Genomic DNA, 20,560 nt, shown 5'->3' with positions numbered 1-20,560 from the left:
CAAACTGTTAGTATATGTTAAACTGGAAAAAACACTTATCCCAAAAACTTTAAAAGCAGTGCAGCCTAGAACAGAGAAAGAGTTAGCGGTGAATTTCATCAGTGTATATAAATACCTGCACGGAGAAGGCAATGAGATGGAATCAGGCTTTTTTTTTTGTTGTTGTTCCAACTGTGACTGATTTATTTAATTCTAATGTAAAATGAAATCTTGCACAAGAGCACAGATCACCTTTTATAAAAGGGAGTGAAATATAAGGACATGCAGGATACAGTACAATAAGGGAAAGAGGTGGAATATTCTTCTTCAAAGAACCCATTCAGAATATGATAAACAAGTGAAATGTGGCACAAACATCAGAGCTCCCATGCATGCCTTCAAGTATCTTCTTTTCAAGGTGCTTGTACTCTCTGGTCAGTGTTAGGTTAGAAGCATTCTTTGGAAGAAGTATAAAGTTCACACTTCTTGAGACTTCAGACTAATGTTAAGGCCAAAACAAACTGGGTACACTTTACCTTCATCTTCCACAGCACCATATGTTGTTTTACTTAAAAATGCATTAAGCTTCCAGCTCAAATCCTAGCCCAACTTTATGACCTCCAGCACTCAAATTCTTGCCATCAATCAAGCCTGAGAGGGTCAGCTTCACACCTACAAAAGCAAGTTACAAGATCCTAATCTGATAATGTTCCCCCCCCCCCCCAAGGAACTTGAGTTTCATTAATATGCCTTTGTTGTTACATGAACTTACGTACATACACAGCCTTTACTTCTACAAACCTGTGTAAGATTTCTAGGTAATTTTTGTTTTTGCTTTTTTTTTCCCCCTCATCTATCTTTTTGCCAGAGAAACTCTTAAAGTAACACACAGTGCTATCACAGTTGAACTTACCAGGTCGAAGAGCAAGAGTGTAACCAATTCCGATCAGGCTGGCATTATTCACTTTTGCCTGCAGAAAATAAAAGAAATCACACCCACCTATAGCCATTCAGACAGTCATCCTGGTACCCCAGGAAGGTAGCTTACACATTAATTTGTCGAGCTACTTGTAGACTAACTTCTAGCAGTGGAACATTTCAGTCTTCTTCCATACAAGTTTCTAGACAGCTCAGTTTTACTACATCCTTGAATTCAAACTGTAACAAGCTTGAGTAATAGCTCTGATCTTTAAATTGTGACATAGGTAAAGGTTCTATATAAAGTAGCAACTTTGTTTTTAATGTATAAATGAATAACTACCAAATACATGAATATGGAAACTTTTTAAAACTAACTTCAGAGATGTTCATATTATTAATTTGAGCTGAATTATCCTGGAATTAATTGCTAGTGGGCACGTCTTCTCTCTGAGACATCTCTTCCCAGCGCTCAGCTCCCCCTTCTGTTTCTCTGTTTTGGCCCTTTGTATTCCTCCAAGAATTTGCAGGTGTTAATATCAACATTCATAGTCCTAGTTGAAATCGGAACCACGACAGTAACAACAGTTCACTACTGTAATTTCTCAGGAGTAGCTGAAGCAACTTTTCTACATGAAAAATGTTGAGTATTTAACAGAACTTGGGCTACTTTTTCCTTTAAAAAAAACCTTACCACAATGGAAGTCTTCTCATCCAGTTGGTACTTAGCAGCAATACCAAAACGCGTGTTGTTACTGCCAGCAGTCCATGCAAGATTGACTGATGTCTCAACTTTATTATTAACCTTCTGATAAATAGACCCACCAAACTCTGTGCCATCATTCCTGTTTGTAAGAGATGCAAGCAGGTAAAGATTTGCCTTGTTGACTAAACAGTAGCTCTTGAGATTAACCCTTTCTTTACCAAGTCATGTGATCATTATCTCAAAATGAACTGAGCAGTCTGTGGACCCGTGGTCAAGTAATTCCTAGCTGGAGCTCACAGACACCTTCTGATGTTATTCAGAGCATGAGTACTGAATGTGTAACAGATCAAGATCTTCCAACAGTCAAGACACACAAAGGTTGAGATGTTGGTAAAAAATAACTTGTGTTTCTTAAAAAAAGCCTGTGATAGCGTGTCAAGGGACAAAGGCAGCTGTGGGAATGATAAGGCTAAAAAAAACACCACTGCATGGCGACTGTTTTCACTGAATTTAAAGATTCCCAGAGCATCTGAGTACCAAGGCTAGAACTACACTAAGCTGACTGCTGGAAATATTCAAGCATGATGCAGCAGACACCTCCTCCCTCCACCGTGGACATTTGTGAGACAGAAATGTTCTTGGAAGGGGAAAGGCATTATAGCTAAATGGAAGGCTTTTATTGCCAAAACAGAAATTGGAATTTACAGACTTCATTCCAAATTAACAGTATAAAGTGCCTTTTTACTATCTTTACACTGCCTTGTGTAGACACAAATAAAAGTACCCTGAAACACAGTCTCAAAAGACAACCAAAAGCTGGAAAGTTGCCTCCGATAACATTTTTCTAAGCATAGATTAATACTTACACGTTAGTGTGCAGCTGAAAGTCTCCTGCCTTATAGCCCAAGGCAAAGTTGTTTTGTGAAAGCTTAGATTTGGCTGTATCAAAAGCCATCTGATAGCCAGCAAGCCAGCCTTCGTAACCCAGTACTGCCCAACCATAAATGGTTGGTCCAGACAGATCTATGTCTATATTGCAGCCTAGATTTATATATTCTCTCTTGTAGGAAGTCTTCAACTTTCCACTCTTCTTCCTGCAAAGAAACATACCATTTTATTCCTGGTGGTATGTAAATAGTTTTAGTCCAATATGCATGTCCCTTAAGGCTAGTTAATTAAATGACTGCAATGCCTACTCAAACAGGTATCACTGACATATATATTTCAAGATAGTGCAAGAAGCACCACCAAAATCTTTAAAATCTTGAAGTTTATAGGAAACAAGGGATTTTTTTTTAATTTCTCAGAATTATCGGTTTTCATATTTTGTTCTTCACAAACAAGTGCAGTGTACCATGGTATCATCTATTTCTTTCAGCAGCGACTGTGACATCCCACAATGACAGCTGGCCTTTTTGTCTTTTATCATCTTTGGATATTCATGTATCTCCCACGTTCCTTCACTGGTCAGTGTTCTCCATTATTCTGTCGTGTGCCTGTCTTCCTTCCTTTTTCACTGCGGGATACCACTCTCCTCTACTGAAAACAAATTCCCTCATTGTCCACGTATCATCCATTTGGCCAGCTTTCTGGAGAAGCATATCTCCTCCTCTGTGTATGTCTTTCTGCTCATTTTGCTATCACTTCATAGTTAAAATAACTGCAAAAAAAAAAAAAATTATCACCTCATCCTGTTCCCAACCTTGCTTATTCTTCTTACTGAAGACATAGCAGGAAGCTGTGCTGTCTGTCACTCAAATCTAGACCTAGGGGCTCATTTTTTAACTCCTTTTCTAATTCCTCATATTCAAGTAGTATCTTAAACACCAATTTTTCTAGTATGCTGACTCCAGTGAGAGAGACATACCAGAAATTATTTACAGAGCTGTTTCAGGCTTCATATAAATCTAGACATACATACCCTGCATATGCACCTCCTCTGCTCTACTGTTAACCAAAAGCAATGAATAATAACAGAAGAAAGAAAAAAATATGCTACTGCACTGCTTATCATAATTAATATGCTGTTTTACTTCCTCTTTCAATAGTGCATAGCCATAATAATACTTTGCTCTATGTTCCTAAGGAATGAGTGGAGATGAATTGAAGTGGACAAAGACAGTTCAAATTAGGCAGTGAACGTAAGACATAACTGTTTAAGAGGACAGTTGCAGAAACATAATACCTACTCTGCAGTGAAAAAATTGCAGTGACCAAAAAGCCGAAGAATCAATTTTAGCGTATTCTTCAGAGCCCACTGCCTTCAAAATACTCTACAGTGCCTGCAGAACAGGAATTTCCTGTTGCAGTATTTGAATACGACTATCCAGTGACAGTGTATTTTGAGCATTTACACAACAAACAGCATAAAAACTTATAATCAAAGGGTAAAGACAATTCTAGGGCTCCCCGGGTTAAAGTAACAGAAAATATTTACCCTGTATTTGGTACAAATATAGTGTCAAGAGCAACCTTCAATCCTTCAGCCAACTGTTAAGAAAAACAGAAAAGTCTGCTCACAGCTCTGTCAAAATGTGGTTTCTAGTGCTATGTGGTATTCTAGTACTGTGGCACTACTTCAGGTCTTCAGAGATGACACAACATGAAAGGAAAATCTCTCACATTTTTACAATGAAATCTGTACATGCTGTATGATAAAAGCTGTCCTGCCTCATTTTGAGCTGAGCGGCTTTTTCCATTTAAAAGCACCAGTAAAAAGCACAAAACCATAACTACAAAAGGTGCTGGACATACACAGTGGAGGGCACCACAGAACTTTTATTACCTTTGGCACTGTTACCTTATGCTGCAGGCACTTTGTAAAAAGCATAAATCTCCTAACTTTGAAAAGTTCAGTCTCAAGGTAGACAAACTTATGGCCTAATGCGTTAAAACAGAGAGACTCCTCTTTGGTTTTCTTTTATGAATGCAGCAGTGACTGCTCTAGATAGCTAGACTTGATCTTCAAGCAAAAACTTCTGTTCAGTTTGGGTAACAGTGGTATCAATTCAACTAGTTAATCTGGCATGCCTGCACCTGCAGTAATTCTGTGCTTTTAGTTCATAACGTAGCAGCACTTAGCTGTGAGGATGCTTGCATCCCCTGCCCCTCAAAATTCATGATGCTACCTCTCAGTCTGTAATGCTATAATGTGATGTTTTAACACTATAATGCAATGGAACGCACAGCAACGATAGCAGGGTAGGAAAGTAGAAAACCCTGCAAGTGACAATAAGCCCAAATGCAGCAGCTGCAAACACAGAAAAAAAAAGCTGCTTACCCTTAGAGGGCCTCAGGTAGGCATGGACCTCCAGAAGACACCCCTGCCTTCACTGCCAACCCTTAAATGAGATCTGGGAGGGTGTGGATCCTGGCTTCAGTCCTTCAGGTCACTCCGGAGCACTGTATGCACCTGAGCTCCCCTGGGTTGGTCCTGCCTTCCCACCAGGTGCTCTATCACTGTTTCAAGTCATGACTTAGCATTTCTGCTACACAGTCTGTACACTGCAAATATAACTTTTTTTTTTTTTGGTACTCCACATAGTTTTGTGTTTCAGTGTCTTCTGCTCAACTCAGTACTACTTTCTCATACCAACTGCAGAAACATTTTCAGAGTATTGACTTCCTCTTACCTGATCCTCCATGGAAATTTCTGTTCCCAGTGTGTTGTCTGTGTTCCACTTCTGAATGAATGTAAGTCCATAGTCTTTGATCTTATATTTGGTTTCTAGATTACCCACAGCTTTGCCTGTGTCTGTATTGGAGGAACCAGTTGCAGTAAATTCCTGCCAAGAGAACAACATGAGTTTCATCACTCTAGTTACTTTCAATTTATCTACTTGTCAAAATATTAGCACTGACACAGTTGGTGACTTTAGGCCTTTCAACAGAACATTCCTCCCTATCCACAAGCAAAATAATTATTTTTCCATAACAAAATGCACACTCCTTTTATAATCTCCATTCTCAATATATGCTTTATTAAGATCTGTCGATATCTTATCTAGATCTTCCTCCTGATGTTTTTACAGTTCTTATTTTAGACTTTTGGGACAGAGATTGCAAATGACTACATACATGCATCATGCAGGAGATTGAGCACTGTGGACACAAGGGAAACTTCATGACACAGATTACATGACTCAAAACAACCAGACAGATGATGAACAATAACTGTCACAGAAAACATCACCGACGAGAATAAAAAGCCAAAATGCAGGAATAGTCAATATTCTTACCAGCTGAAAAAGGATCCAACACGAAATTTGCATGGAGAAGGAAAAACCTGTTTTAAAACTTAATGTGGTTGGGCATGTTCTGCCACATGCACAGTACGAGTAACTAATTCATTTGAGAGTCAAAACTTTGTGGCAGGAAAACTATATGTATTCAGAGTTGTCAGCAACTGATAACGGTTGTAGTTCCTCAGCATCGTGTGCTGGATGCACAATGCAAGTGATCTATCAAAAGCTTAACTGAGACATCATGCAATAATACGAAAGGAATGAAAAGGACTTTCACCATTTGTGTAATAAGAATGCATGATAAAGAGGGAGCTAAAGCAAATATGGTTAAAAGAAGTTGAAAAGCAGCACAAGCCTACCAATTAGACAGCAGCAATAAGAGCTAGCACTCAGAACTGACACTCACTGTAAGAAGTAGCTTATCTAGTATAAAACATGTATGCCTGTGGGTAAAGACCAAAATTATGAAATCAGCTTCATGTTTTGCCACCTTTCCTGTGAAATCATAGAACCGTAGAACGACTTGGGTTGGAAGGGACCTTGAAGATCATCCATTTCCAAACCCCCTGCATTCAGCAGGTTTGTGAGCCACCACATCAGGCTGCTGGAGATTTTTGAAACCTGCCTGGATGCTTTCCCCTGAACCTTCTCTCTCGCCCTCACTGGTGATGTTGAAAGCCCCCAGTACTTACAACCCCACTTGAAGACTTGGTCTTCAACTCCAACTTGACCATGCCAAATCCTGAAAATAGAAGAGCATACAAAATCTATTTCACCACAGTATACAAGCAAGACTACACAGACAAAGTGCAACAGATAGGGAACACTGGCCAGAAACCCTATTTTCATATTTCAACTATTGTTGATATTACTGATAAATGACTGAAGGAGTTATGACAATTCAGAGTGTTGGACTCATATTTTATGGTTTTAACAGTGAACACTTACCAAGAAATGTCATAGAATTCACCTGTTCTTACAGTTTTTGGCCAAGTTTAATAGTCACTCATCATCTGATATCTCTACCTTCTTGGGACCAATCATTTCCTCCGAGTAACAAAATTTACTTTCAAAGCTCTGATTCCAAGGCAGGAACTTCAAGAGGAAAATTCTCTCCATGCCTCTGTTGAATTCCCACCACAAGGTATTTAATGAAACTCTGAAACAGTAATTACTTTAGTTTTGGTTTTCAAAATGCCTAAAATAAAACAGAAAACCATCAAATCTCAGCCACGTTACTTACCATAACCCTTATTGAATACATCCCTAGCAGACTTTCCCAAGTCACTATATGATGGTGGGACAGCCATGGGATCTGAAACATAACAGAAGCTCTAAAAATCTTAAGTTTAAACAGCACAAAATCTAAACTATGTCCAAAGAATTTATAGACATCTATAACTAAGTACGCGCTACGTGCTTCACTGATGAAGGACTGCAAGGCCTCTGAAGAGTGTTCATGAAAGTCACCCTTCTGTCACTGTTGCTTTGTCAGAAACAAACACAAAGAAGTTATAAAAATGAATCTACTCTTCAAAAATCACTGTACTCTACGATCAGTATGAAATTCAACTATTCTGCTATTCTATCCCAAAAGGATTACACAGAAGCATCTATCACTGCACTGATAACACACGAACATTTGCTTTCATTACTGGACTCTTTCTGAAAGAGGCTCCAAGCAGCTAACATCAGCACTGAATCAATCCCAAAGGAAAAGACAGCTAATTTCCATATGACCTTGTAACTTCTCACAGTTTTTTAGAGATTTCGAATATAGATAAAAAGATCTTGTTATATTGTCCAGCGGTCACGAGGGAGTATTTCTACACTGTGTATATACAATGGCAAGAATCACATTTTCTAATACAAGCAGTTGCTGCAACTTACATGGACAACAAAACTCAAAGGGAAAGATGTAAAACCACAGCATATTTTTTTCAGGAATTTCACACCAGAATGTCCAGATTAGGAAAAAAAAAAAAGAAAAAGAAAAAGTAAGATACTCTTCTCTAGTAGAAAATTCATTTTCACCTTCTAGAATAAGAGTGCATGAATTTAAAAGTACACCTGCTTCATAAAAGAAAAGCAATTAGCAGTGATGCTTTTGTTTCATTTTAATGGTAACTCTCTGCCATTTAATCTTTCCTGCAGCTGATTCATTTGCTGATATTCTTCCCTGCAGCATGTGAGACACCAGAAATCCACCATCTCCTTTGCCTAATCAAAAAATAGTAATAATAATGTAAGCAAAACATGCAAAATGCCTAAAATCATCACATTTCTTTCAGAATTATAGTTGCTTTCTTTTCCTATACTGTAATCCAGCTGTTAATATCCTAGTTCTTATAGTTAGCCTTCTCATTTTTACTCACGCTTCTACCAAAAACGTAACAAGTATTACTTTGACCTTTAGTGCAAGTAGAAATCTATTTCCTCAGCAGCTTCTGAGTTAGTCTTCTAAATACACACATAATCAAAATACAAATAGTTTTGCAAAATACAACAATACCTGTACTAAGCAATTAAGTTCTGTGCAAAACAAGGCCTTTTTTACCTGCCAAAGTCAGAAAGGATCAATTAAATTCAGTGACTTACAACTCGTGTAAAACAGAATATGGACTTTTACAACAGCAGTTTTAATCATTAATAGACAACTGAAGAGTTTTCATAATGTAGCTTATCTTTCTTGTACAATACGGTTTTTTTTCCCTCAGTACAGAAGTTTCAAAATCCGAACCTTATTTCTGAGAGCAGTGTTGCAATGTTTATCGCATTCTGGCAGCTCAGCGCCATGCCCGCTGTGCTGGGAAAGCCTGGTCCCTGCCCACCGCAGAACCTTTCCCTAACCTCCAACCTGACCCTCTCGCGAAGCAGTTCCACGTAGTTCTTTCCGGCCCCATCGCTCTCACCAGAGAGAAAAGCTCGTTTTTACAGATCAGCACGCGGCGGTGCTGCTCGGGAGGGCGACCACGCCCGTCGCGATGTGCCGGGCGTTGGCAGGAGAGCACCCAGCAGCAGATGCCGCGGGGTCTCACAGTGCTCCCGCTACCGACGGAACAACGGACCGCCTACCGCCGTACCCTCGCGGACGCCGCCGCCTCCCCTCCGAGCTGCAAAAGCGGCGGGGACCGACACCAGAAATCCCCCCCGTTTCCTGCCCAACACCGGAACGCCTGCAGCGAGAAACACAGCCCTATCCGCAGGACTACCGCCGCAATGACAACCCGGCCCGGCCACGGGACACGGCGAGACGAGCAGCGCAACCCCGCTCTACCGCGCACAACCCCACCGCTACTTGCCGGCCCGGTCGCTCTGCGGAAAGGTCACGGCGGAACTGCCAAAGCGCCGCAGAAGTCGGCACGCTCAGAGAGGTGGAGACGTCCGCACGCGCAGAGGGCTAGCGAGGTTCGCATGCGCAGTGATAGTGTGCGTGGGGGCGAGGGGTTGGGCGCGGGGCCCGCATGCGCGGAGAGCTGCTGGCTGCCGCATGCGTAAATCGCTGGCGGAGGTCTGCGCGCGCCTCGCTCGCGCCACCCTTTGCTCGATCTGGCGGGTGGCGCGCGGCCGCTGTCCCGCGCGTGGCTGAGGGCGGAGCGGACCCGCGGCCCAACGGCGGAGGCGGCAGGCCGCGTTCAGCTGAGAGCTGTTCACGGAGAGTCCACAAACACGGGATTGTAATGTGTTTATTTTCATTTATTATTGAAGGAAACACAGGATCCGTCAGCGAAATGTTTTTACTACAAGGCTGCAGGAGACTTCACGGTGAAGCAGAGAACCCCAACCGAGTAACGTCACAAACCAATGGGTTACAGCAAGCAGGTATTCCTTTATTACACAGTGCTGGGTGCATGGGGGAATCACTCTAACAAACATGCACACCAAGGAAAACAACAGCTACATTTTAGAGGCATAACATACACATATTCATTACATTCCAAGCAACTTGTCACATATGCATTGGGTTTCCAAGAATTAATAATATTGGCATCCTCACTGTAAGCTCCCGCCCTTACAGGGGAGACTCAAACCCAAAACAGCCTCTGCTAGTGTGCTGCTGAGGTATCTACTTTGTTTCTTCATTTTACTTTAAATATTGTATCCTTAAGCCCATATTTATACTTAGCACTCTGTCTTTTAGGTTGTCTGCGCAATTTAGGCAACAACATTGTTGTTCCTGATTCAATATAAAAAGAAAAGCGAGAGTCTATAATCTCTATTACTAAGAATGCTCAGCAGATCAGCACTAATTATCTAAGGAAAAGTTAAAGCATTTCACAGGTTCAAGTCAGATAGAAAATGAAAAACCCCTCACATCAGCCTTTATTTAAATATTCCAGTCAGGTTAAGCAGCCTGGCAGTACAGATACAGATTCCTCTATACTCCCACAATGGCTACTAGAGAACCCGATTATTTACACATCAATCAATGTGTTAGTCAATTTGACTATTGCTAATAGTGTATGTGTAACAGTCTTTTATTATTTCAGTTGCTTTTGCAAACTCACAATTCTGTAATGCATTCACGTTATACTCCCACAATGTACTCAAATACAAAGACAGTAATGCATTCCTTACTGATGCTCCACACTATGTCCAAAGGAGAAAAAGGAGATAAGAATACTAACAGAAAAAGAAGTATTATAGGACAGAACTAGTGCTTTTATTTAGTTCTCTCTACCCTATTTATGTATAGATATCAGAGGAAAGAGATAACAGAATGATATAATTCTGACTGTGTAGATGATCACATCAAATTAAAGAGTCAGTCCCAATGAGCAGAAGGTCAGTTAGCCAACTGAAGAAGTGCAGTCTGTCTTCAGATGTTGATGCTAGATTAAATAGTCATCTGTTAAAAGCCCACGTTACTCAATTCTATATATTTACATTAGGTATAGATATATTTATTTTTAAGAGTGCCAAAAATCAAAGACCCGGCTTGTTCTTTACCACTCAAAGTTTTTTGATCAAGGCTTCATTTTTTAAATTTTTTTAATTTTTTTAAAGTCACACATCAAAATAGCATCTGCAACCTTCATCAAGAATGAATGCGTCTATCTTTAAAAGTTTATGCGGGAATGAATTTCTGAACGTTTAAGAACATCAGGAGAGGAAGACAAAGAAAAATTAATTTCTCTCTTAAGGTAAAACATTCATTCCACCTGAAGAATCGCATCTACTCCAAACCCTCCACAAACATCTGTATCTATACTGCCCCTTTTTTGCCCTGAAGCCTATAGATAGCTGTACAAAGTTGCAACTGAAGAAAGGAACAAAAAGAATGGTTTGGAAACAAATTACGTTTTTAAATATTAGAAATATTAGACAATGAAACAGTAAAAAAAAACATTTACGGGGCAGGGGACAGTTGTAGCTTAAAAGAGCAGGACATATTTTAGGCTACCGGGACATCAAAAGGTGGACTATCAACACTCCTCAGGGAGCGCTGTTTCACACAAGATTTTCAACCACTTCCTCTAGAGTACAGAAAGGATTTAAGCTTTACTACACGTACCGCACTAGTGCAACAGACCTCCTTTAAAATATCAGTAATGTACAGTTTTTGCAGCAACATCCAAAGAAAGAATATACAGATTTTCAATAGGTATGTTTGCAAAGACCTATGAAAGTGTCTTTCTGGGTCACAAACCTTGACAAAGTTATTCACTCCGATCCTTCGGCTCTCGGTATTTCCACTGGATGTAGTCAAAAATGTCTTTCTCACATTCTACTGGTAGGGCCTCCCCAGCAACTCCTGCAAGCATATCACAGTGGCATTTGAAAGGTAGAAATTTCATATAGTCCTGGACTGACAAATGCATCGCAACAGTAAACTAGTAAGTCCCCTACTACCCCCAAAAGACACACACACAAAAAAACCCAACCCCACAAAAAAACACCACCACAAATACACCCACAGAGTTTTTCACCACACAGCACTTAGGTATTCATTCTCAGTGTCAAAAGAAATAAAATAACCAATTAACTGTGGAACTATAATGCTTGTGCAGTTAAAATATATACACACAATGTGTGGACAGCCCCCCTCCAATGGGAAACAACTGAAAGACATAAATCATATGAAAAGAATGAGAAAACATCTGTGCATTGCATAGAAAATCCAAACCACAGTTCAGTTAAGACCAAGTAGATTAGGTGTCCTGATGCACTTACTTTGTTACCACAGTGCTGTCTATACATGAATAGCCTGCCTCCCTCTGCTAAAATAGTTTACAGTTCCAGGAAGTACAGACTGAAAAATTTCATTAACTACGTTAATTGCCAGGATTTTCAACACTGAGAAAATGAATTCAGGAGAGGATCACACAAAACACACAACTAGAAAGAATACTCTGTTTATAAGCCCAAACTAACCAGTGACACCCAAGGGACGGATTGTATACTCATTGATTGTGAAGCCCATTTCCAGAGCGTGGGTTCTCATGTTCTTATTGAATATATCACTGCCTGTGAAATACAGTACACCACAGTAATACTGATCTTTAGGGATAAGCCTAGAATAAAAATGGAAGAAAGGTACATATTTAGAACAAATGTGTATCTACAAGGCATTTGGAACTCAGCCACTTAAAGAGGAAGCAAGTCTGGAACAGTGTTCAAGAACACATACTCTGGAGTTCTATTTATTTGATTCTTCCAGGTGCCCAATTTGAGAAAAGTACATATCAGAGAAGGGTACAATACATCTAACCTGAACCATAACTTGTTACTGTGCTTTCATCACTGCCAAGAATTACTGTCAAAACAGTACTGTAGGTCACAATTCTGAAACTTGATACAAAGTCATGATTTAAAATACAGTATTCTTGCTAATAACCTGTTCTCAACATGAGCAGTTATACATGGCTTCCACGTAAGGTAATTAAAAACCTAGCAAACACCTTATTTTAAACACAGAAATGGAGAGTTGAATGCAGAACTTGAAACAAATGTTTGTTACAGAGAAGACAGCTAAATTCTTCATATACTGGAAAGTATACCGGATATCAATTCTCCTATGTGGATAAGATGTTCCATCTTCTTTATTTGGCAGCTGACAGACCCCCTAGGAAAAAGTAAAAAAAATAAGGCATTAAAAATTAAGTTAAACAGATCTGAGATAGACCTACAGGGCTTGACCACCCCAGCGCTAAACCGCCTTTTAAAATACGTATTTCCAAATGCACATGGTTCTTGTTTGACCATCAGTCATCTTGGAAAATAAAGTTGAATTCTTACTAAACTGTTCAAATTTTTATTAGAACAGCTGGATGTCACTAGTATTGTGAAATACTGTTGATAAGAGAACTGTAATTCAATACAGCACATAATTACATTAAAAACATAAGTTATATGGCAGCAAGAATGACAGGAATTATTTTCCATCTTAACAAGAGATTCACCAAGTCACAACTGCAAAAAGTTTAAGAGAAAAAAAATGAAGAATTCCACACCAGCAGTCTAAACAACATTTTCGTACATATCCTAACTTCTGTCTTGAGAGTTAATCCCTACCACATCCCCTTTCCCCTGAAAGGTCTTACCATGAATTTGGTGTCACCTTTAGATAGCACATCTGTGACAAAGTGGACTTTTTCCAATTGTTCTATAACTTGATGCAGAAGCTTTGACTAGGAAAAGTGACATCACAGAAGAAGAAATTACTTCACTAATAGCAAGAATAACTTATCTATTTAGCTGTAGGACCTAACCAGAGGACACCACTATGATTATATATGTCACTGATACGAAATTTGACTGAGAGAAGAAAGATCAGAGCAATATTGAGAAAAAATGATAAAATCAGTGATGAAACATAAGAGAAGTTTCCAGTGACTACATGTTAGGTCATTTTCATTTAGAGTGACAAAACTTGCTTTTTGGTTTGAGTTTTCAACTTTGAAGCAACTAATCTATAGAAGCAACAGGAAAAAAAAATAGACTATCATTAGGGCTTTCCCAGAGATAGCCACAAAAGACTGTAAGGGCATCAAGACAACTGCTTCACCTCCAAAAGAAGGAGGCTCCTTAAGGAGATACTTGAATCCTCATTTCATTCAAACAGTTGTTACAATTCTACTTTGTACAGTACATGAATTTAGGAGGAATAAGGAAAGAAGACTGAGGAAAGGATAAGAATAAACATACCATGCTGAGAACACAATGTAAAATTGCTTCTCAGATCCACACATTAACTCCTCAAAATAAAAATGGCTATCAAACAGCTACGAAAAAGATGCGAGAAGCTAAAATTCAAGTCTGACACTGCATATCATCTGAATTTAAAGCGAGTTAATGCTGTGGTGTAGTGGTTAGGAGCCGGTGCTTGCACGGCCGCGACCCGGGTTCGATTCCCGGTCAGGTATACCCAGAACAGAGCTAGAGCTTTAACTCTAAATGCACTACATGATGTTATGATGTGGAATACCAGTACCAAAAATCATAAAACCATGACAACACCCTTCCAGAAGTTTTGCTCAATACTAAACACATTACCAGAGAAACACACCTGTTTGGATGATTCAGATGTGAAAGTCGGATGAGTTAAGAGAACATCCATATCGCCACTTGATTCTGCACCTAGGCAAGTAAAAAACAAAGAAAAATCCTCCCCTGTCAGATGAGAAATATATGAACACTGATGAAAATGCATTTAACCTCTTTGGATAAACACTTGTTTTTTGTAGAAAAAAGTTCAGTTTTTTAATTTGTATCTGGAATATTCACTGACTGAAAGGAAGAGAACCTCTTCCTTTACATCAGAGTTCACTTATATCACTTCATTTCTCAGAAAACATCCAAGAATTTGCTGCTATACTCTCTAGCAATGAAGCACAAACAAGTATTTACGTGGGTATTTTACTACTGCACTAACCAATTAAGACAACACTAACAGAAAAAAAGCTGGATTTCAGCAGAAACTTACTCTCCAGAAAAGCATATATTACTGTGATTTGCTTATGCACCCAAAATAAAATACAGCGAGATCGCAGCGTACTAACCTCGCCTAAAACTGCCACAGACCGTAGCAATATAATTTGGGTCCACGTTCTTTACCTCTTTCAGCACAATTTCCTACGGAAAGAGGAAATCAGTCTTTACAGATACCGATCACTCATTGGTCTTCAACGCCCCAAGTCTTTGAGAAAGACTTTCTGACCTGCATTTGCAACATTTCTTCCCTTGGGATTCTTTTCTCAAAATCTTCAAAATATCTGCGTACAGAAAAGTAAAAGTGTCTGAAAGAGCAGTTAAGGTAGCATCTCAAAATTTTAGTCAGTTGAAGGCTAAGAAGAAACAATAGAAGTTTTTGATTTTACATCACCAGAAGCTCCACATCCTCACCATAGAGAACCAACCCAATCCCTACATCTTCAGACAACTCTCCTAGACCTAGGACGTTCCCCCCTCAACCTCACTTCAGGTGAGTTAAACAGGAACTAGGGACAAAAGGAAGATTGCAGAGCAGCAAAAACTATTCCTACAGTTCAGCACTGGAGTAACAAGTGAGTACAGTGCCAGGAGCAGACTTAAGGACAATACACACACACTAGAAACACATAAGAAACACGGACAGGTTAGGTTGGGTAATCTTACACTCCCTTCCTTAATGGTATTTTCCTGTAAATACTCATACATGAAAAGATGCACAGCAAGTATGGAGCTCAGATGAGCAGTAGGAAAAATAAACACAAATTGTCAAATTAACATTTCTCACCCACAAGCAGGCAGTTTGCCTAAGACACAAACTCCACATCGCTGCCACTGATTCAGGTACACCAAAACTGTGCCCACACAGAATCAGAAGGATTCATTTAGTTAACTCATAGCTTCCTGCAAGCACAGCCATACGTCTTCCAGAACAGTCACTTAGAAAGCAGCATTCAAGCTAACGGGTTGTGACATACATCCTGCGTTGCATTACATTCCAACATTTAAAGGTCTGACCTTGCCCACAGTAGGCGACAAAAAATAGCCTGTGGTCCTTTTATGCAGATTGTCAACAATCACAATGCAACCTAGCTAAAATGGTTATTTGTGAACTACCTGAAAAGTCATCGGTTGGAAGTAATTTCCTTAGGGATGGAAATTAAGTCTACAGAATTCCAACTCTAATGCAACAAAAGCCCTGAAGAACTGCTGAAGATCACGCACATATTGTGGACAGGACCTTACTTGCACAACCTTAGGTTACTTTCTGTTGCCTGAAGAGGTTATTAGAAAAGCCAAACACTAGCAGCCAAGAAAGCTTACTTCAACCCGATTCGCTGGTGATGGGTCAGCTTGTGCTCATTTTTTCTTAGATCTAAAATATATATTAAAAAAAAAGTTACTTAAGGGCAACATTACTACTGTAAGTTTCCAACAACACAAAGATGATGCAAATGAAGAATATCTAACAAGCAAATAGCAATTTCAAACACAATGAAGAAACTTTAAACAGGTTGCTCAACAGTTGACAGTATGAGCAGAAACGCCTAGCATGCTTTCCTGATACAGACCGCAACAGACTATTAATTTTAAACAAGAAAACAAACATTGTTTTCAATGTAATCTATACATACTCTACGGTACATACGTGTAATGCTATAAAGCAATGGAACGCATAGCAATAATAGTGCGGAGGTAAAGTCCTAGGCTGCAGCAAGTGACGATAAACCCAAACATGGCAGCCACTAACACAGAAACAAAGGAAAAAAAAACTGCTTACCCTTGGAGGGCCTCAGGTAGGCAGGGATCTCCAGAGAGAGACCCTTGACTCCACTGCCAACCCTTAAGTGAGGTCTGGGAAGGAGTGGACCCTCACTGCTTCGAGCTGTGACTCAGCATTTCTACTACAGTATGCATATAACACCTCTAGCCTGTGCACTAAATTTAGATTAGCTTATTGTTGTGCTTATTGTTGTTTTTTCAGTATATGTTTCTCAAGCTAAAGGCTTACCTGCTATCACCATAACACTGTGAAACAAGCAACTTGGCATAAGAACCATTATCGGAGAATAAGCACAGACCCAAATTTACATGCACACTCACCCTCTAAAGTCTTAATTCCTTCCTCAACAAACTTCCTAGCAGCAGCAGGACTGCAAAGAGGCAAAGCAATGCAATTAAAAACAGCAGGAATCTTGCAACGCTGCAAAGGACATCCAAGGTCAAGATTGAAGTTGCTTATAACAACTAGCATCCTTTCAGTACACACATATTTTCAGTTTGTACTTCCAAGCAACAGAGATGGCTATCCAAACCTTGGCCTGCACATTTTTAGTGCTGATGACCTATATACCAATGTGCAACTTCTCCCTGATAAATAACGACAGGACGAGAGGGAATGGCCACAAGTTACGCCGGGGAAGATTTAGATTAGACCTGAGGAAGCATTTCTTTTCTGAAAGAGTGGTCAGGCACTGGAATGGCCTGCCTAGGGAGGTGGTTGAGGCACCATCCCTAGCGCTGTTCAAGAAGCGTTTAGATGAGGTGCTAAAGGATTTAATTTAGTAGTTGGGTAGAGATAGTGATAGGAGGATGGTTGGACTAGATGATCTTATAGGTCCTTTCCAACCTTATGAACTTATGAACTTTAAAAAGTAAACAGGCAAAACATTAAACAGCCAATATAGCTTTAGACAACAATACTGCAATGTAACTGATAGCAGAAGAACAACTTTAACCATGAATATTCTCTAAACCAGCTTAAGGCAACAACACAGGATCACAGAATTCCAGGGGTTGGAAGGGACCTCTAGAGATCAGGTTGCTCAGGCGGGTCTCGGTGACCATTTCCCCTTGTCCTGTCGCCACACACTGCTGAGAAGAGTCCAGCCTTATCCCTTTGCCTCCTGCATCTTAGATATTTATAGACACAAATTGGATTAAATCCCCTCTGATTCTTCTCTTTTCAAGGCTAAGCAGACCCAGGTCTCTCAGCCTTTCCTCACACTCTTCTTAATGCACCCCGGGATCCCACTGGCCTTCTCGGCCACTATGGCAGACTGCTGGCTCAAGGACAACTTGTAATCCACCAGGACACTCGGGTCCCTCTTCTCAGAGCTCATCACCAGCAGGGCATCCCCCAACCTGTACCAGTGCATGAGGTTATTCCTCCCTACGTGCAAGACTCTACACTTGCACACAAGTGTCTTCAGACTAAAACTTAAAATCAAACAAAAGATCCATGCAAGACTCTAACTTGCAACCTACAGTACAGAAAAGCAACTTGGCTAAAGAGTTTATCATAAGCACAACATAAACATCCTCAAACTTTCAGCAAATCTTTCCTCAGAATTACTTAAAAAGCATTGCATTCTCTGCCTTCAACATCAAGGGGTTTAAATATTGCTTTTTCCCCCCTCTTCCTGACAGCATTCCACTCCACTGTTTCTAAGTGCAAATGACTCTTAAATGTTCTATATTTAGCAAAGCCTATTCTTGGCATGCAACATCACAGCCCTACTTACTCAAGATAACAACTTCTGCTGCTACACACGTGCCAAGTACCTGTCTGCAGACTACGCTCTTTTCTGTTGAAATTTACCCCATGCACCAAATAAGAACTAGAACTGGCTCGATGCCTCCTGTTATTAATTACCTTTCTGAAAAGCCCTGCTTTGGGGGGATCAGAAGGGCTCTGAACCTCTTTTAATAAACACGGTACAAATACCATTCTTCCTAATCAGATTTTGCACTGTATGTCTCATAGGATCCTACTCTACCTTCTCCATTCCACTTTTCTCAATCTTTTGATTCAGTTTTTGATCATTTATCTCTCTCCTTCCCCTCTCAGCTTGCACACGGAAGCTACTTCAATTCCTCTACTGCAAAATCTATAACTGACAACTCTACAAGTCTGACAATTACTCCCCCCGCCATTAACAAATAAATCAACTAATCTTTTACCCAATGCCAGTAACTCGAGTCAGGAAGTTGATTGAAGCACTTGTATCATCTTGTCGAATCTGCAAAAATAATGTAAACAAACTCTTTACTCCATCTCAGTAATGGAAGAAAGCTTATAAAACAATACAGTCAGATTCTGCTTTGTAGATCTACTATAAGTCAGAACAAAACAGTACTAACAGTAATATTGTGCATTAGGACAGCCCCATATGTACTGTTCCCACTAATTCATTGTCTTAACTGTCCATAAACAGCACAGTTAAAACTCAGAACTCCCTAGCCTTCCACAGTCAGAATTTCACTTCTCACAGAAGACGTTCACATGCCAATTACACATTTTAAAATATTTTTTAATAAGTTCTAAGGCTCTGGCTAAGCTTCTTGTCCCCCACTTATTACTTCACACAGTGTCCACCATTCTTCTGCTTGACAGGTCTCTCCATAGGGAGCAACAGAAAATGCACAAAGCAAGCACTTACAGCAAGCAAACATGAAGTAAAACAACTGCTGAGAAATATAGTACGAGGGGAAGAAACACACCTTTTCCAATTTGCGAAGCTTTCCAGTGGATAAAAACTCATCTATTTTCTCAGCTATTTTAGCACCTACTCCATCCTAAATATTGAAAAAGGGTGAACAAGGTCACTGACAGGCACAACATCCAAGAAAAACAAAGCTCAGCTGAAAGAACTTCAAAGTCACAGAAACTATTTAAAGCATTGGTCTATAGGAGAGAAAAAGCATTCAAGGGTACAACACAAACCGGGTTTTGATTCCTACAACTCCAGCACACAACAAAGGGAAAATCTGCCACAGCAAAAGCCTTCCACAGAAGAGACCCAGTCGGAGTTCCCAGTTCCACCCACAAAACCATCACGACTGACGCTCTCCACTCCCCGTCCTCCCCGAGCTGGCTCCTAGGAGGAGCTGACGCAAGCAGAGTCACTCGCACACTGCTTCCCCCCCCTCCCAGTAACCCCTCGGCACCATCGTGACACCGCTGCGCCACCCCGAGGAGTCTGCCGGCAGCAATCAGGGCACGGGCACCTACCAGCTTCTTAGCTTCGGCTCCGCTCCGTATTCTGCTGGGGTACCGGGAAATGACAGAGGCAGCTTTCCTGCGGAACAACGTCGGTCAGCGGCCAAACCGAGCAGCGCGCTCAGCCACGCCCACGGCTCGCGGGACGAGAAAGAGGAAAAGGGAGCCCTGAGGAAGGAGACGGTACCTGTACGCGTTGTACTTGTGGATGGCTCGGTTCACGTTGCGCTCGTAATTCGCTAGCTCTAAAGGGAGAAACGCAGTTGCAGCAGTCGAGCCGAATTTCAGTACACCCTCCCGCCCGCGCCCCCCATACCCATGAGGAAGTCGGTGATGCCCTGGTTGGGGCTCTCCTGCGGCGCCTTTCGCTTGCTCATCGCGGGCAGCAGCAGGGACCGACACGGGGAAAAACACCCGGCAGCGCTTCCGGCGGTGACGTTTAGCGACCGCGACGGTCTTCAGTACGCACGCGCGGCTCACTCTTCCGCTGCGCTGCGGCGGGGCCGGGTTCCGGTTCCCCCGGCGCGTTGGAGTCGCGTCTCTCGGGGGAGGAGCGACGGGGGCAGCGAGCGCTCGGGTTGGGCGGCGGAAGCGTTCGTGCGTCGCGTCCACCCCTAGCTGCTGTGGGCGCCGGGTTCCTCCCCAGCCCTGCCAGTGCGGGGCTACGGGCGTACGAGAACCCTGCAGGGGACCGATGCCGAGAAATCCGACATAGTAACTTGACACACCAATGTAGTATGTCAAGCAGGTATTCCCTTTATGACAGCGCTGGGTGCATGG

General features: G+C 41.1%; 2 protein-coding genes across 4 annotated transcripts; both read right to left on the bottom strand.

Moving 5' to 3' along the window:
- Nucleotides 1–140: 140 nt before the first annotated feature.
- Nucleotides 141–11,527, bottom strand: VDAC3 (voltage dependent anion channel 3). 2 transcript variants are annotated; one of them, XM_065747201.1, is made up of 9 exons: nt 11,498–11,527; nt 7,091–7,162; nt 6,540–6,589; nt 5,236–5,388; nt 4,041–4,093; nt 2,470–2,697; nt 1,592–1,742; nt 893–950; nt 141–651 (listed from the first exon to the last, which is right to left on the bottom strand). In XM_065747201.1, the coding sequence occupies exons 2-9, from the start codon at nt 7,155–7,157 to the stop codon at nt 560–562; spliced, it is 852 nt and encodes a 283-aa protein (XP_065603273.1). In that variant the 5' UTR covers nt 7,158–7,162; nt 11,498–11,527; the 3' UTR covers nt 141–559. The 2 variants fall into 2 exon arrangements, with proteins under 2 accessions (XP_065603273.1, XP_065603274.1); XM_065747202.1 differs by lacking the exons at nt 4,041–4,093; nt 6,540–6,589; nt 7,091–7,162; nt 11,498–11,527 and having other exon boundaries at nt 151–651; nt 5,236–5,387.
- Nucleotides 10,308–20,191, bottom strand: POLB (DNA polymerase beta). Of its 2 annotated transcripts, none has more exons than XM_065747199.1 (14): nt 20,097–20,191; nt 19,968–20,025; nt 19,793–19,859; nt 19,282–19,356; nt 18,742–18,800; nt 16,882–16,931; nt 16,102–16,153; nt 15,008–15,086; nt 14,850–14,922; nt 14,357–14,427; nt 13,392–13,478; nt 12,849–12,913; nt 12,223–12,362; nt 10,308–11,602 (listed from the first exon to the last, which is right to left on the bottom strand). In XM_065747199.1, the coding sequence occupies exons 1-14, from the start codon at nt 20,155–20,157 to the stop codon at nt 11,508–11,510; spliced, it is 1,032 nt and encodes a 343-aa protein (XP_065603271.1). In that variant the 5' UTR covers nt 20,158–20,191; the 3' UTR covers nt 10,308–11,507. The 2 variants fall into 2 exon arrangements, with proteins under 2 accessions (XP_065603271.1, XP_065603272.1); XM_065747200.1 differs by having other exon boundaries at nt 15,008–15,062.
- Between the last annotated feature and the right edge of the window lie 369 nt (nt 20,192–20,560).

The sequence above is a fragment of the Cyrtonyx montezumae genome, unplaced genomic scaffold (assembly GCF_038088225.1).
Source record: "Cyrtonyx montezumae isolate F1298 unplaced genomic scaffold, pur_monq_1.0 scaffold_42, whole genome shotgun sequence".
Lineage (NCBI taxonomy): Eukaryota > Metazoa > Chordata > Aves > Galliformes > Odontophoridae > Cyrtonyx > Cyrtonyx montezumae.
The sequence above is the reverse complement of the archived record's forward strand: the minus strand, read 5'-3'. Positions and strand labels throughout refer to the sequence as shown.

What these genes read in the sequence shown, in the direction of transcription:
- VDAC3 (XM_065747201.1), bottom strand. Translation starts at nt 7,157, where the DNA reads ATGGCTGTCCCACCATCATATAGTGACTTGGGAAAGTCTGCTAGGGAT. An exon ending in CCAAGTCTTCAAGTGGGGTT is followed by an intron (nt 5,389 to 6,539) that starts GTAAGTACTGGG and finishes TTCTCTTGGCAG; the next exon opens with GAATTTACTGCAACTGGTTC. An exon ending in TTTCAGCTGCACACTAACGT is followed by an intron (nt 1,743 to 2,469) that starts GTAAGTATTAAT and finishes TCTTACAAACAG; the next exon opens with GAATGATGGCACAGAGTTTG.
- POLB (XM_065747199.1), bottom strand. Translation starts at nt 20,157, where the DNA reads ATGAGCAAGCGAAAGGCGCCGCAGGAGAGCCCCAACCAGGGCATCACC. An exon ending in CATCACCGACTTCCTCATGG is followed by an intron (nt 20,026 to 20,096) that starts GTATGGGGGGCG and finishes TTCTCCCTTTAG; the next exon opens with AGCTAGCGAATTACGAGCGC. An exon ending in CTGTGGCAGTTTTAGGCGAG is followed by an intron (nt 14,428 to 14,849) that starts GTTAGTACGCTG and finishes TTACTTGCCTAG; the next exon opens with GTGCAGAATCAAGTGGCGAT.